We start from the raw sequence: 15,000 nt of genomic DNA, 5'->3' as shown, positions 1-15,000 counted from the left end.
TTGTTCGATGGTTGTTTGATGGTTGTTTGATGGTTGTTTGATGGTTGTTTGATGGTTGTTTCCTGGTTGTTTCCTGGTTGTTTGATGGCTGTTTGATGGTTGTTTGATGGTTTTTTTCCTGGTTGTTTGATGGTTGTTTCCTGGTTGTTTGATGGCTGTTTGATGGTTGTTTCCTGGTTGTTTCCTGGTTGTTTCCTGGTTGTTTGATGGTTGTTTGATGGTTGTTTCCTGGTTGTTTCCTGGTTGTTTCCTGGTTGTTTGATGGCTGTTTGATGGTTGTTTCCTGGTTGTTTGATCGTTGTTTCCTGGTTGTTTGATGGTTGTTTCCTGATTGTTTTTGATGGTTGTTTGATGCTTGTTTGATGGTTGTTCGATGGTTGTTTGATGGTTGTTTGATGGTTGTTTCCTGGTTCTTTCCTGGTTGTTTGATGGTTGTTTCCTGGTTGTTTCCTGGTTGTTTGATGGTTGTTTCCTGGTATTTTGATGGTTGTTTCCTGGTTGTTTGATGGTTGTTTCCTGGTTGTTTGATGGTTGTTTCCTGGTTGTTTGATGGTTGTTTCCTGGTTGTTTGATGGCTGTTTGATGGTTGTTTCCTGGTTGTTTCCTGGTTGTTTCCTGGTTGTTTCCTGGTTGTTTCCTGGTTGTTTCCTGGTTGTTTGATGGCTGTTTGATGGTTGTTTGATGGTTTTTTTCCTGGTTGTTTGATGGTTGTTTCCTGGTTGTTTCCTGGTTGTTTGATGGCTGTTTGATGGTTGTTTCCTGGTTGTTTGATGGTTGTTTGATGGTTGTTTCCTGGTTGTTTGATGGACGTTTGATGGTTGTTTCCTGGTTGTTTGATGGCTGTTTGATGGCTGTTTGATGGTTGTTTCCTGGTTGTTTCCTGGTTGTTTCCTGGTTGTTTGATGGCTGTTTGATGGTTGTTTCCTGGTTGTTTGATGGTTGTTTCCTGGTTGTTTCCTGGTTGTTTCCTGGTTGTTTCCTGGTTGTTTGATGGCTGTTTGATGGTTGTTTCCTGGTTGTTTGATGGTTGTTTGATGGTTGTTTCCTGGTTGTTTCCTGGTTGTTTGATGGACGTTTGATGGTTGTTTGATGGTTGTTTCCTGGTTGTTTCCTGGTTGTTTCCTGGTTGTTTGATAGACGTTTGATGGTGCTCGTGTGTCTGAGCTCTGACGTTTTCCTCGGAGGGCTTTTTAATGGCCTCTCTAAGTGTTGTTTTGGAGCTGATTGTGTTGCTGAACGGCTTCATATCTGATGTTGGCAACATTAATTATGACCAAAGCCAAGAGGTTAATTGTCCATAGCAGCAAGTGCTTGACCACAGTCAGCTGAGCACGGCGCTCTGATAGAGGGATTAAAGAGGGAGTCTTCATGCTCACACACAGAGACAGGCTGGCTGCAGGACTCGGCTTGGAGCTGCAACTGTTTGTGCAGCAGCGTTTTTGTGCTCTGTATTATTGATGGCCTGTGAGTCTCTAGTTATTATTAATGAGGGTAGAAGAAGCTGTTGACTTCTCAGCGTGTGCGTTCCTTTAAGCATCCTTCTCTTTCTAACTCGAGTTCAACATGATGTCAGTTCAGAGCCGCAGACTCTATTGGTGTTGCGCTATTCAAACAATCCAAGCTATCATTTATAGTCTCCCATCATCATCAGCAGCGACTGCTGAAGTCTGGCTGCTCTGTGTGAATTTTGTCCTCCTTTGGTTTCAGGCCTACCATGGTAACTTTCACTAACACTGAGACAACAGCTTCCTCCCTCTTTGAATGCAGCTCTCAGGTTGTTCAGCGCGCACCCGCAGGAAACACACCTGATGCTTTTTAAAATGTCCCTCACACTGTTGGGCCTCATTTCCATTCACGATGATTTTTCCACTCCCCTATTTACATTTCATTTCTTTATTTTTAAACATTTGACAGGCCCTGCTCTCACCTCAGTCCATCCTCCTGTCCAGTCCATCACCCTCCAGCACGATGATCTTTGGCCAGAACTGCAGTACAGTGATGGAGTGAAAAATAACGACAACCTGCATTTCTATACTTCATTTTCTCTCCCTGCTGCAAACCCTGACCTCCCTCGTCTTCTTCCACTGACCCCACCCCCCATTCTCTCTCTCTCGCTGCCATATTTTCCTGTCAAAGGCCGATACAATTATTCCTTCAGAAATGTCATTGTACTCATGCATCAAATTAATGTTATTCAAGCTCTCACGCTGGATGCCTGCAGACTGGAGAGGCTAGATATGTTGACAGGAGTGTGCACCAAATATATTCATAAATGACTGTATATTCACTCGTTCTCTCTGCCTCACCCTCCCACACACACACACACACACACACACACACACACACTGTTTGGACTTGTCTTATATAAAGCTACTATGTTCCAGCCCATATGAAGAAACGCCCCCGCTGATCTTCTGTATTCATCCACAGTCCCGCTCCTCTCTCATGATTGAGCTTGAAAGATTCATGAGGTTGAAGCTATTAATACCATGGAAAACTCACCATGTGTCCACAGACCGCCGTTTTAAGTTCACGTCCCTTCCAGTGAGGGGGCGTGGTCAGACACAGCTCATTTACATTTAAAAGAAACAGAAACAAGCTGTTCTGAGCAGATGCTCTGGTTTAGTTTACGGTCCTTTTCAGATAAAGATTTATCGTATTCATAAATGATTTCACCATCACGATGGATGGATGGATTGATGGATGGATGATGGATGGGTGGATGGATGATGGATGGGTGATGGATGGATGGAGGGATGGATGGATGATGGATGGATGGATGGATGGATGATGGATGGATGATGGATGATGGATGGATGGGTGGATGGATGATGGATGGATGATGGATGGATGGATGGATGGATGGATGATGGATGGAGGATGGATGGATGATGGATGGATGATGGATGGATGATGGATGGGTGGATGGATGGATGGATGGATGGATGGATGATGGATGGAGGATGGATGGATGGATGATGGATGGATGATGGATGATGGATGGATGGATGGATGGATGGGTGGATGGATGATGGATGGGTGGATGGATGATGGATGGGTGGATGGATGATGGATGATGGATGGGTGGATGGATGATGGATGGGTGGATGGATGATGGATGGATGGATGATGGATGGGTGGATGGATGATGGATGGATGGATGATGGATGGGTGGATGGATGATGGATGGATGATGGATGATGGATGGATGGGTGGATGGATGATGGATGGATGATGGATGATGGATGGATGGGTGGATGGATGGATGGATGGATGGATGGATGATGGATGGATGGGTGGATGGATGATGGATGGATGATGGATGATGGATGGATGGGTGGATGGATGGATGGATGAATGGATGGATGATGGATGGATGATGGATGATGGATGGATGGATGGATGGATGATGGATGGGTGGATGGATGATGGATGGGTGGATGGATGATGGATGGGTGGATGGATGATGGATGGATGGATGATGGATGGGTGGATGGATGATGGATGGGTGGATGGATGATGGATGGGTGGATGGATGATGGATGGATGGATGATGGATGGGTGGATGGATGATGGATGGAGGGATGGATGGATGATGGATGGATGGGTGGATGGATGATGGATGGATGATGGATGATGGATGGATGGGTGGATGGATGGATGGATGAATGGATGGATGTATTTGTTTTCTCTTCATGTTTTGTATCACCACAGAAATAGAGACAGGATGCTAAGAATAGCCTCTAACTCACCAATCAGATGAGCTACTTTAAAAACAGCTATTTTTATTTCTGAGTTCAACATTCACACAAGAACGATCAAAGGAGGAAGAAGAGAGAGAGCCGACAAAACAGGCCGTCACAGTCTGACTCTGAGTGTACCATGCCTCGCTGTGATTGGTCTCTGGTGTCTGATTCAGTGTACCATGCCTCGCTGTGATTGGTCTCTGGTGTCTGATTCAGTGTACCATGCCTCGCTGTGATTGGTCTCTGGTTTCTGATTCAGTGTACCATGCCTCGCTGTGATTGGTCTCTGGTGTCTGATTCAGTGTACCATGCCTCGCTGTGATTGGTCTCTGGTTTCTGATTCAGTGTACCATGCCTCGCTGTGATTGGTCTCTGGTTTCTGATTCAGTGTACCATGCCTCGCTGTGATTGGTCTCTGGTTTCTGATTCAGTGTACCATGCCTCGCTGTGATTGGTCTCTGGTTTCTGATTCAGTGTACCATGCCTCGCTGTGATTGGTGGAGAGAACTTAAGTTTGATTAGGATATATCTTCTTTAAAAGAGAGCTCAGCATAAAGACAGTCAAAGCTACAGGGAAACAGAAAAAGAAACATATTAGGAACCAATGAATCTGCAGAAGATGTTTTAAAGTAAGCCCTTAAAGCTCGAACATGGTGTTTCCTGAGATAGCAGAAGAAATGAATCTCCTGAGAAGACATGATCCTCTCTGTGAGTTCGTCCTGCTGCAGAGACATGATGTGTAGAAGGTTTCCAGCAGCTCAATGCTCCTGTGTCCCGGTTGCTCACTAACTTCACCTGCTGTTTGTGTTGGTGAGTATGAAGACGACTTAGCCCAAAACAATCAGCTTAAAGATCATTAAACACATTTTGAGCTGAGGAGATCTGCAGAATATTTCTGTGTGACCTCTGCAGATGTTAGTGGTCATCATGTTTCAGGGCCCCTCGTGCTGATATGTGTTTTATTTCTGACTGACGTCTCCTACAATAAAGACAAACAGGAGAGGGAGGAGTCCTTCAAAGAACACAGCTTGGTACCTGTGCTCTGACCTCCACGCTCATCACCATGCTCAGGTGAACTTCCCTCCCACAGCAGATAACAAAGAGAGCTATTCCAAGATAACGTCTGTGCTGACAGCTCAGCTTCCACCCTTCTTTCAGCTCGTCTCCAGCAGCCTCACCTGAAGGCTCATCCAGAGCACAGGAAATGATGTTTATCTCTGAGAGAGGTCAAAGATCCTTCTTTGGATGACCATCTCTTTAAAGTTTCATTTCTCACTCAGACGTTTTAATGGTTTCATGAATTTGAACAATGCTCAAAGAAAAGTGGATGCAGGTGTGTCACAAAGTCTGAATACAAAGAAAACTTTCTCCGACAGAGCCGTGAACAAAAACCCACTCGGGTACTAAAACCACGGAAACAAGGGTTGTTTAGACTTGAATCAGTGACTTGGTCATCGTGAGGGATGACCACTGAGCAGCTCTTTTCATGCTCACACTCATTAATGCTGATGTACACACACAAGCATTATACACACGTTAAGGCGAGGCGCCCTGCCACTGTTTCTGGACCAATGGCAAGGAAGGAAGTCAATCATTCAGGATCTTTCACAATAAAAGCTGAAACACACAAAGATCCTTTCCAAGGTCCACACAGCCAGCTGTGATCGTGAGGAGGAGCCTGTGTGTCTCTGCTGCACACACTGTGTCCTCCTACGCAGCATTAATAATGTGCCTCCATGGCCTCCGTACTTCTCTGTCTGACATGAAATCTCTGCTGACATTTAGCGGTTCAAAGGTTCTCTGCGTAATTGATCAGACTGCAGTTTGATCTGCTCGTCTGACATTCAGTGGACAGAAAAACGTGTTTTTATTCTGCTCTCAGAAAGCAGGACTGGGAGCGCTTCTTCTACTTGAGCATGGTGAGATTTCATTGGCTCAGCACACATGGTGACACATGTATTCACAGAAACCCTTCAAATGTGTGCACAGTCACTTCTTCTCTCCTTCCTCTGCAGCAGGAAGTTCTCTCACCTTCTTTTTAAAGGTCTTCATTGTTGCTGTCCGCCCGTACGCTTAATGAAGAGCTTATTCACTATTCGCTGACACGATGAAGTCCAAGACATTTACAGAACTCCTCAAATGTTAAATGTCTGAAGAATGGGGTCTAAAAGTTCGATGCAGTCCTCCGTGTAGGGTTCTTTGATGTTGATGACAAAAGACGACCATCTTGACCTCGTTACGTACGATTCTGTCATCTTAACATTCAAAACGAGACTCTCAGCGTCCAGGAAGCTTCAGCTGTGTCTTAAGCAGCTTCTTATTCATCCACAGACCTATCAATGCGTGGAAGCTGGCGTGGAAGCTGGCGTGGAAGCTGGCGTGGAAGCTGGCGTGGAAGCTGGCGTGGAAGCTGGCGTGCTCACTGCGTGTTGCTCTAAGTAGGAGTGGAGTGGTCTCTGAAGTGGATTTCCTTGAGCTCCAGAGAGATCCTTCACAGACATTTCCGAATGTCCGTGAAGCGTCTCTGTTGCTGCCAGCTGGCAGAGCACAGAAGTTAAAACATGTTTATCTTGGGCGCTCCACGATGTCAAAGCGCTGCATCCAACAGAAGAGAAGATGTCTAGTTTAAAGACAGCTGACAGTTTGGGCGTAGCAGGTGGCGTGTTCGTGAAGCGCTTGTTTTAGAGCAGATCTCATGATGCCACGCCCTCTTTTTCTTCACTGCTCGTCTTCTCCTCAGCAGCAGAACGATGGACACGTACAATCCTACCGTGCATCATCGTCTCAGTCACCGAGAAATGTGCCATTGTTCTCTTTATTTTTTTAAGTCACAGTGAGCGCCGCGTCCTACCTGATGGTCCTGAACAGTGAACTCTGAAATGTTCGAGACAATCAGCCAGTTATTAGCGTGGACTCTGATTCGTTCACAGCACGTGCGTCCTCTGTGTTTAAGGTTACTGAAACACTCAAATAATCGGCCTTGTTTTATGCCGTCATCGGCTGAAATATGGATCCTTGAGTACTCTCTGCATGGACTCTGTCTTTGCTGGACTCAGTCACCTCCCTGCATCAAGACGCTCTCAGCGCTTACACACACTGGAGGTGAGGATGTGGTTAACGCACACACAGAGAAACACGCACACACACACACACATGGTTAAGAAGTGAAAGACCCTTTAAAGGTGTCAACAGCACCACCACTTGGTCCTGTCTAAACAAAGACCAGGAGCAGGTTACTGTCTGAAGCTCCCTGTCGTCTCCTCCTCTTCAAAGTGTAACACTGATGATGAATCTTCAGTGTTTAGCCAGCTCTGCATGTGGTGGACACTGTAGCTTCAGTGTTTAGCCAGCTCTGCATGTGATGGACACTGTAGCTTCAGTGTTTAGCCAGCTCTGCATGTGGTGGACACTGTAGCTTCAGTGTTTAGCCAGCTCTGCATGTAGAGACACTGTAGCTTCAGTGTTTAGCCAGCTCTGCATGTGGTGGACACTGTAGCTTCAGTGTTTAGCCAGCTCTGCATGTGGTGGACACTGTAGCTTCAGTGTTTAGCCAGCTCTGCATGTGGTGGACACTGTAGCTTCAGTGTTTAGGCAGCTCTGCATGTGGTAGACACTGTAGCTTCAGTGTTTAGCCAGCTCTGCATGTGGTGGACACTGTAGCTTCAGTGTTTAGCCAGCTCTGCATGTGGTGGACACTGTAGCTTCAGTGTTTAGCCAGCTCTGCATGTAGAGACACTGTAGCTTCAGTGTTTAGCCAGCTCTGCATGGGTCTGTAAAGCTTTCTGCGTTCTAACCTCTCTCCATGTTTCATCTCCAACATTGATCCTAGTTTGAGCAGCTTTCTGCTGCTGGAGCTTATTAGAAACATGCAGAGGCTTTTTAGCTCGGGTACAATCACTTCTATCTGAAGCAGTTCCACTGCCCGCTTCCATCGCTGCAACACCTGTTCACCTGATAACTGCTCTCATATCTGGCAAACCCAGGGGCGTCCAAAACGGCCTTCAAAGCCCCGCCTACCTTCTCTGGTCCAATCAGATCCAGAGCATTCAGGAGTGTGTGTGTGTGTGTGTGTGTGTGTGTGTGTGTGTGTGTGTGTGTGTGTGTGTGTGTGTGTGTGTGTGTGTGTGTGTGTGTGTGTGTGTGTGTGTGTGTGTGTGTGTGTTCAGTGACACACTGCACCTGTTTGTCCCTCCATTCATTTCTGTGCCAGCAGACAAGTGGAGCTCCGCTCTGCTCCCCAGAGACCGAGCTGCTGCCGGGACCAGTTAGAGACACACACACACACACACACACACACACACACACACACACACATAGACGCACACGCACATGCACACACAGAGACACACAGTTTGCTTAGGATTTATAAAGGGGTAAATTAAAGGGATGTTTTTGTTGTAGACCTGATTAACGCAACATAACAACAAAAATATCCCTTTAATTTAGTTTAAATAAGGCGAATGGAGACACACACACATAGACACACACACATAGACACACACACATAGACACACACACACACAGTTTGTTTAGTTTGAATGGAGACATTTGAGGAAGTGTTGGATAAGCATACGCTTCAACACTTATTTAAAGCTAGCCGATGCTTTTGAGACTCCGGCCGGAGATAGTGTGGCTTTGAGCGTGGACACAGGTGCGACCCTAACCCTAACTGCCTGCATCAGGTTAAACACATCCTGGAGCTTTTATCTGAACACCTTCAATCAGAGTTGAAGTACAATACAAGCAAGGACCTAGAAGAGAGAAAACTGCAGCTTCCAGACAGAAGGACACAGGTCCCTCCACTCGCTCTGCTCATGTAAGCTGGGCTGTTACAGCTGGACTTTTTCTATCACACAGTGAAGCTGCAGCCAAAAGCCTTCATTATTTAGATGGATTTACAGTTTCCGTTGGTGGTGTTGTGAAGATGCAGACTCTCTCTCTCCCTGAAGTCTCTCTCTCGTTTTACCTTTCATCCCACTCATCACTTTCTCCGCCTCCTGCTGCTCAAGTCTGACAGCAGACCGGCAAACATATTACAATTAGCATAATGCGCTTTGGTGGATCCCAAACCGCTCACTCGTGAAGTTCAATCAGTCGGCTTTAATTATAACTTTCTCAGAAACATCTCTAATCTGGCCAACAGTTTGATCTCGCAGGGTTTGTGGCAGCTCGTTTAAAAATGTGCTTTTTTCAAATCTGACTCTCTCCTCTCTCTCCCTCCAGATATTGATGACTGCCAGTCTAATCCATGCCAGAATGGAGGAACCTGCATCGACGAGATCAACTCCTTCGTCTGTCTCTGTCTGCCCAGCTACGGAGGAGCGACCTGTGAGAGAGGTAACTCTGAGGGGTATGATGATTGGAGGAGGAGAAAAGAAGGGAAGGGGAGTCAGAGATGGACAGGTGAGGAGGAATGGTGGAAGAGTCTACCTGTAGGTGAAGTGAAGGTGCAACACCTCAGAGGAGGAAAAGGAAGAGATACTAAAGGACATGATTAGTGATCAGGGCCCATGTCCATCCCTGTAACGTACGTAAGCCTGTGTGGACACCAGAACTCGTTCATGGTGTGAAAGATGTGCTCGCTGTGACCGTGTATGTGATGCTCTGTGGATGGAAGCATGAAGACGTTCGTGAGAGCGTTTCTCTATTTAAAGCCTAACCCTGTTCGAGACTTCTGTGCACAGGGTGTCTTCTCTCCAGTATGACAGGGAGCTGTGTGTGGATAGTGTGAGTGTCAGGGTAGTGTGAGTAGTAGTTAGGGTTAGGTAGTGAGTGTTTTGGCTTCTTTTGACAATCTAAACAGACACATCACTGTAAAGATGCTCAACATTTCAAGTTTCACTTCTCTGGGAAGAATCCTCCAACAGACCCGGACCAAAGACCCTCACACTGGGTTAGGGTTACTGGGTTAAATCCTTGCACTCCACGTCTGACACAGCAACATGGCGACCGCACTCAGCGCTCTATTACAATCTGCCATTCACTATTCAAGGCCTATAACAGCCAATGAGAGCCTGAGTTGACATCTCGACAGCCAACCAGTAGCTTGTGACTGTAATGAGAATCTGCTGCTTCCATCAAAACCTCCTGTTGGGGGGCGACTTGGACTTGGGTTGGGAACCGGAGGGTCGCTGGACCATGTCCAGAAATTGGACTGTAAGCTGGAGAGGAGCCTCAGCACTGCCAAGGTGCCCTTAAGCAATGCACTGACTCCTCTCACCAGCTCAGGAGTGCTCAGTCTGTGTGTGTGTTTCAGTGTGTTTCAGTCTGTGTGTGTAGATAGATAGATAGATAGATAGATAGATAGATAGATAGATAGATAGATAGATAGATAGATAGATAGATAGATAGATAGATAGATAGATAGATATAGGCAGGAAGGGACAGAGTTGTCTGTACTTCCTGAGAAGGCTGGGGTCCTTCAACATCTGCAAAAAGCTGCTGCAGATGTTCTACCAGTCTGTGGTGTCCAGCGTCCTCTTCTACGCCGTGGTGTGCTGGGGAGGAAGCTGCAAGAAGAGGGACGCAGCACGCCTGGACAGACTGGTGAGGAGGGCCGGCTCTGTGGGGGGTACAGAGCTGGACTCACTGGTGACAGTGGTAGAGAGGAGGTCTCTGGACAAAATGCTCTCCATCATGGACAACACACACCACCCTCTGCACAGCACCTTCACCGGGCAGAGGAGCATGTTCAGTGACAGACTGCTGTCACAGTCGTGCTCCACGGACAGACTCAAGAACTCTTTTGTCCCCCTATAGGCCATAAGACTGTACAACACTTCACTGTCACGACAGGGAAGAAGCACACGGTGAACCCTGGACTCTTTTTTCACTTTTTTCTCATTCCTCATCTGCACTGCTGACCTCAGAGTCAGCCTCCAGTTGGACACTTTAATGCATATTGATAGTCACCTTACTGAGCACTGGTCACTTTAATGATAATCACCCTAATCATGTCTGGTTTCATCCTACTGTTGTGTTATGCTACATCTGTAATGGTTGACATGATCACCCTAACTAGGTCAAGTTTCACTCTATTGTCTTCAACACTTAATGCTAATCTGCTCCTCAATAGTTGGGTACTTTAATGATAATCACCCGAATCACTCCTGGTTTCACCTTATTGTTTTGGACACTTAATGCTAATCACTGCTCCTTTATGTTGCTGAGCACTTTAATGGCCCAGTCTGCATCCCTAACTGCAGGTAGTGTCCATGTTAGGCGACCAGTCCAGTTTGTCATCCAGCTGCAGCCCCAGGTACCCGTAGGTCCTGACCACCTCCACGTCGACCCCCCCGATGGAAACAGGTTCTAGATGTGGTTTCTTCCTTTGGAAGTCCACCACCATCTCCTTGGTCTTGGAGGTGTTTAGCTGCAGATGGTTGTCACTGCACCACGTCACAAAGTCCTCGATCAGGCTCCTGTACTCCTCCTCCTGTCCATCCCTGACACAAGCAACTATCGCAGTGTCGTCCGAGTATTTCTGCATGTGGCAGAGCTCAGAGTTATACTGGAAGTCAGAGGTGTACAGGGTGAACAGGACAGGGGAGAGCACGGTGCCCTGTGGTGCTCCGGTGCTGCTGACCACAGTGTCAGATGTGCAGTCCTTCAGTCTGACGTACTGTGGTCTCTCTGTGAGGTAGTCCGTGATCCACCTCACCAGGTGCGAGTCCACCCTCATCTCGGTCAGCTTGTCTCTCAGTAGGGGGGGATGGATGGTGTCGAAAGCGCTTGAGAAATCAAAGAACATGATTCTCATCACGCTGCTCCCTTTGTCCAGATGAGAGTAAGCCCTGTGTAGAAGATAGAGGATGGCATCGTCCACGCCCACCTTTGCCTGGTATGCAAACTGCAGGGGATCCTGTGCGTGTTGGACCTGGGGTCTGAGGTGTTGGAGCAGCAGCCGTTCAAAGGTCTTCATAACGTGGGATGTCAGAGCGATAGGTCTGAAGTCGCCTGGCTCACTGCGGTTTTTCTTCTTGGGGACCGGGGTGAGGCACGAGGTCTTCCAGAGCACAGGAACCTTCCCGAGCCGCAGGCTCATGTTGAAGATGTGCTGAAGTGGCTCCCCCAGCTCAGCAGAGCAGGCCTTTAGCATCCTGGGACACACCTTGTCTGGGCCTGCTGCCTTCCTGGGGCGGAGTCTCTTCAGCTCCTTGCTCACCTGGTCTCTGGTGATGGTGGGGGGGAGGGGGGATGGATTTTCACTGGAGGTTGTATCTGTTCTGGTGGAGGTGTTGGGGGGGAGTGAGAGGGGGGGAGGGGGTGTGTAGAGGGGTGCTGGGGGGACAGGCACTGGCTGCAGCGACGGGGCCGTCGAACCTGTTAAAAAACAAGTTGAGCTGGTTTGCTCTCTCAGGGTCCCCGTCTTCTGCGTTGTTGTTTTTCTTCTTACAGCCTGTTACAGTACATGAAAACATGGCCGCCCTATCAATACATCAGTGATTGGGTCATTCTCTAAATGCTGTGCAGCCAAACTCCTGTTCATTTCCCTCTGCTTGGAAATTCTTCTGAACGTTGTTTATTATTATTATTTATGTATTTTGTGAAATGGCGACTGGTGCATCGACGAAGAAGACAAATGTCTTAAATCCTTTGTATAAGCTGCGTTTATATGACACATGATTTAACCAAGCAGTAACCTCTGCTGTAACATGAAGCTGATGCATTAGTGTAAAGTCCTGTAGTACCTGGAGTGTCCACTAGAGGCTGGCTGCAGTACCTGGAGTGTCCACTAGAGGCTGGCTGCAGTACCTGGAGTGTCCACTAGAGGCTGGCTGCAGTACCTGGAGTGTCCACTAGAGGCTGGCTGCAGTACCTGGAGTGTCCACTAGAGGCTGGCTGCAGTATCTGGAGTGTCCACTAGAGGCTGGCTGCAGTTCCTGGAGTGTCCACTAGAGGCTGGCTGCAGCAGCACAGGAAGTCACATACACACCCATTCAAACAGCCTGTTTTTACAGCAGACATGAACATGTTTACAGCCTGCTTCAAAAAACCAAATAGGTGTGATTAGCTCATGTCTCCATCCACACACACTGTACGGGGGAATGTTTTGATGACTCAGCAGTTTTGATTGGATGAAGGAAAAGAGTTATTCACAATAAGGCTGAGACAGCATTTCCAGCACAGAGACCCCTGCAGGGACACACTGGGGGACTCCAGCGCCCCCTGCAGGAACACACTGGGGGACTCCAGCGCCCCCTGCAGGGACACACGGGGGACTCCAGCGCCCCCTGCAGGGACACACGGGGGACTCCAGCGCCCCCTGCAGGAACACACGGGGGAGCATTATTAAATTAAACAACAGAATAATGAAATACATGAATGTTTGGCGTTGCCTCTCCTGCCACTAAGAGTAAAAGTGAGTTTTCTAAACTGTACATTTCTTATATCTCATTACTAAAAAGATTTTGAACAAAGACGAAGTTCGGGACTGAAAAGGAGAGTTCGAGATCTTAGCAAAGGACGCTTTTCTTCAGGGGTCGAGTGAGAGAACAAGAACGGACGTTTCTCGACTGCTTTGAGTTCCATCAAATCAGCTGACCTTTGGCCTAGAGTGTGAGAAGAGGGCAGACGTTCAATAACTGTCTTTTTATATGTCTGGCTCTGCTTTTTACTGCTCTGCTCAGAGAGATCTGGGAGTTTGTGGGCTGAGTAATCAATACACAGAGGAATGAAAAAGCAGGACATTTCCAAAGGGCTTTGAACTGCTGTAACTTTCAGACAGAAAAAAATCCCGTTTGCATAGTAAAAGTTTAAAGGACCAATCAGTGAGCTGTGTAGAGACATGAAATGATAACATGATCAGACATGAAGGAAACATGTCATGTTGAAATGCTGGCTTTTCTCACAACAATGCAGCAGCCTCCTCTCTAGAGTGGATGCTCACACAGGTCAGCATGCAGAGACACTGTAGCTTCAGTGTTTAGCCAGCTCTGCATGTGGTGGACACTGTAGCTTCAGTGTTTAGCCAGCTCTGCATGTGGTGGACACTGTAGCTTCAGTGTTTAGCCAGCTCTGCATGTAGAGACACTGTAGCTTCAGTGTTTAGCCAGCTCTGCATGTGGTGGACACTGTAGCTTCAGTGTTTAGCCAGCTCTGCATGTAGAGACACTGTAGCTTCAGTGTTTAGCCAGCTCTGCATGTGGTGGACACTGTAGCTTCAGTGTTTAGCCAGCTCTGCATGGGTCTGTAAAGCTTTCTGCGTTCTAACCTCTCTCCATGTTTCATCTCCAACATTGATCCTAGTTTGAGCAGCTTTCTGCTGCTGGAGCTTATTAGAAACATGCAGAGGCTTTTTAGCTCGGGTACAATCACTTCTATCTGAAGCAGTTCCACTGCCCGCTTCCATCGCTGCAACACCTGTTCACCTGATAACTGCTCTCATATCTGGCAAACCCAGGGGCGTCCAAAACGGCCTTCAAAGCCCCGCCTACCTTCTCTGGTCCAATCAAATCCAGAGCATTCAGGTGTGTGTGTGTGTGTGTGTCTGTGTGTGTGTGTGTGTGTGTGTGTGTCTGTGTGTGTGTGTGTGTGTGTGTGTGTCTATGTGTGTGTGTGTGTGTGTGTGTGTGTGTGTGTGTGTGTGTGTGTGTGTGTGTGTGTGTGTGTGTGTGTGTGTGTGTGTGTGTGTGTGTGTGTGTGTGTGTGTGTGTGTGTGTGTGTGTGTGTGTGTGTGAGAACCCCTGAAGGTGGGTTAGGGTTAGGGTTAGACTCTGAGACAGACAGAGACATGTGGTCATCACTCCACTCTGGAGTTCAGTCACAGTTCATTGAACAGCGTAGCATCACTTCCCTGGTGAGTCGTGACTCAGCGTCTGTGTTCACAGGTTCAGAATAAGGTCAGCCACATCACATGCTTCTCTGCTCCATGTCTGACAAACCCGCTGCTGTGTGAACAGTGACTCAGCAGAAAGCTGGCGTGTTTGTGCCCCTCACCTTTAACTCCAACACACGATGTGAATCAGCTGCTTTATATGGGCCTGGTGTAATCTGTTTTACATGCTGTTGTGAGCATGTGACACTGACTTCAGGATGTTATTGGATGTTTTTAGCCTCCTGTAAATAAAGTGCTGTGTCATCAGCATCACCCTGCAGAGACGCCTCTCTGAGCTGATTACACAGATTAACCCTTCTGACAGAGCCGATCATCAACACTGCACTCATAGCACCCATGAATAATCTGAGGACAGAACCATGAATAATCTGAGGACAGAACCATGAATAATCTGAGGACAGAACCATGAATAATCTG

The 15,000-nt window shown here is 47.4% G+C and overlaps 1 protein-coding gene across 1 annotated transcript in view; it reads left to right on the top strand.

The window, feature by feature from the left end:
* The window catches only part of LOC306827731 (neurocan core protein-like), a 136,423-nt gene that overhangs the window by 104,495 nt on the left and 16,928 nt on the right, over window positions 1–15,000 (top strand). The window contains 1 exon segment of the mRNA XM_079349748.1: window positions 8,970–9,083. Within this exon segment, the coding sequence (XP_079205874.1) occupies window positions 8,970–9,083 (114 nt within the window).

Source organism: Symphodus melops (assembly GCF_947650265.1).
Source record: "Symphodus melops genome assembly, chromosome: 8".
NCBI lineage: Eukaryota > Metazoa > Chordata > Actinopteri > Labriformes > Labridae > Symphodus > Symphodus melops.
This window is presented reverse-complemented; position numbering and strand designations above follow the sequence as displayed.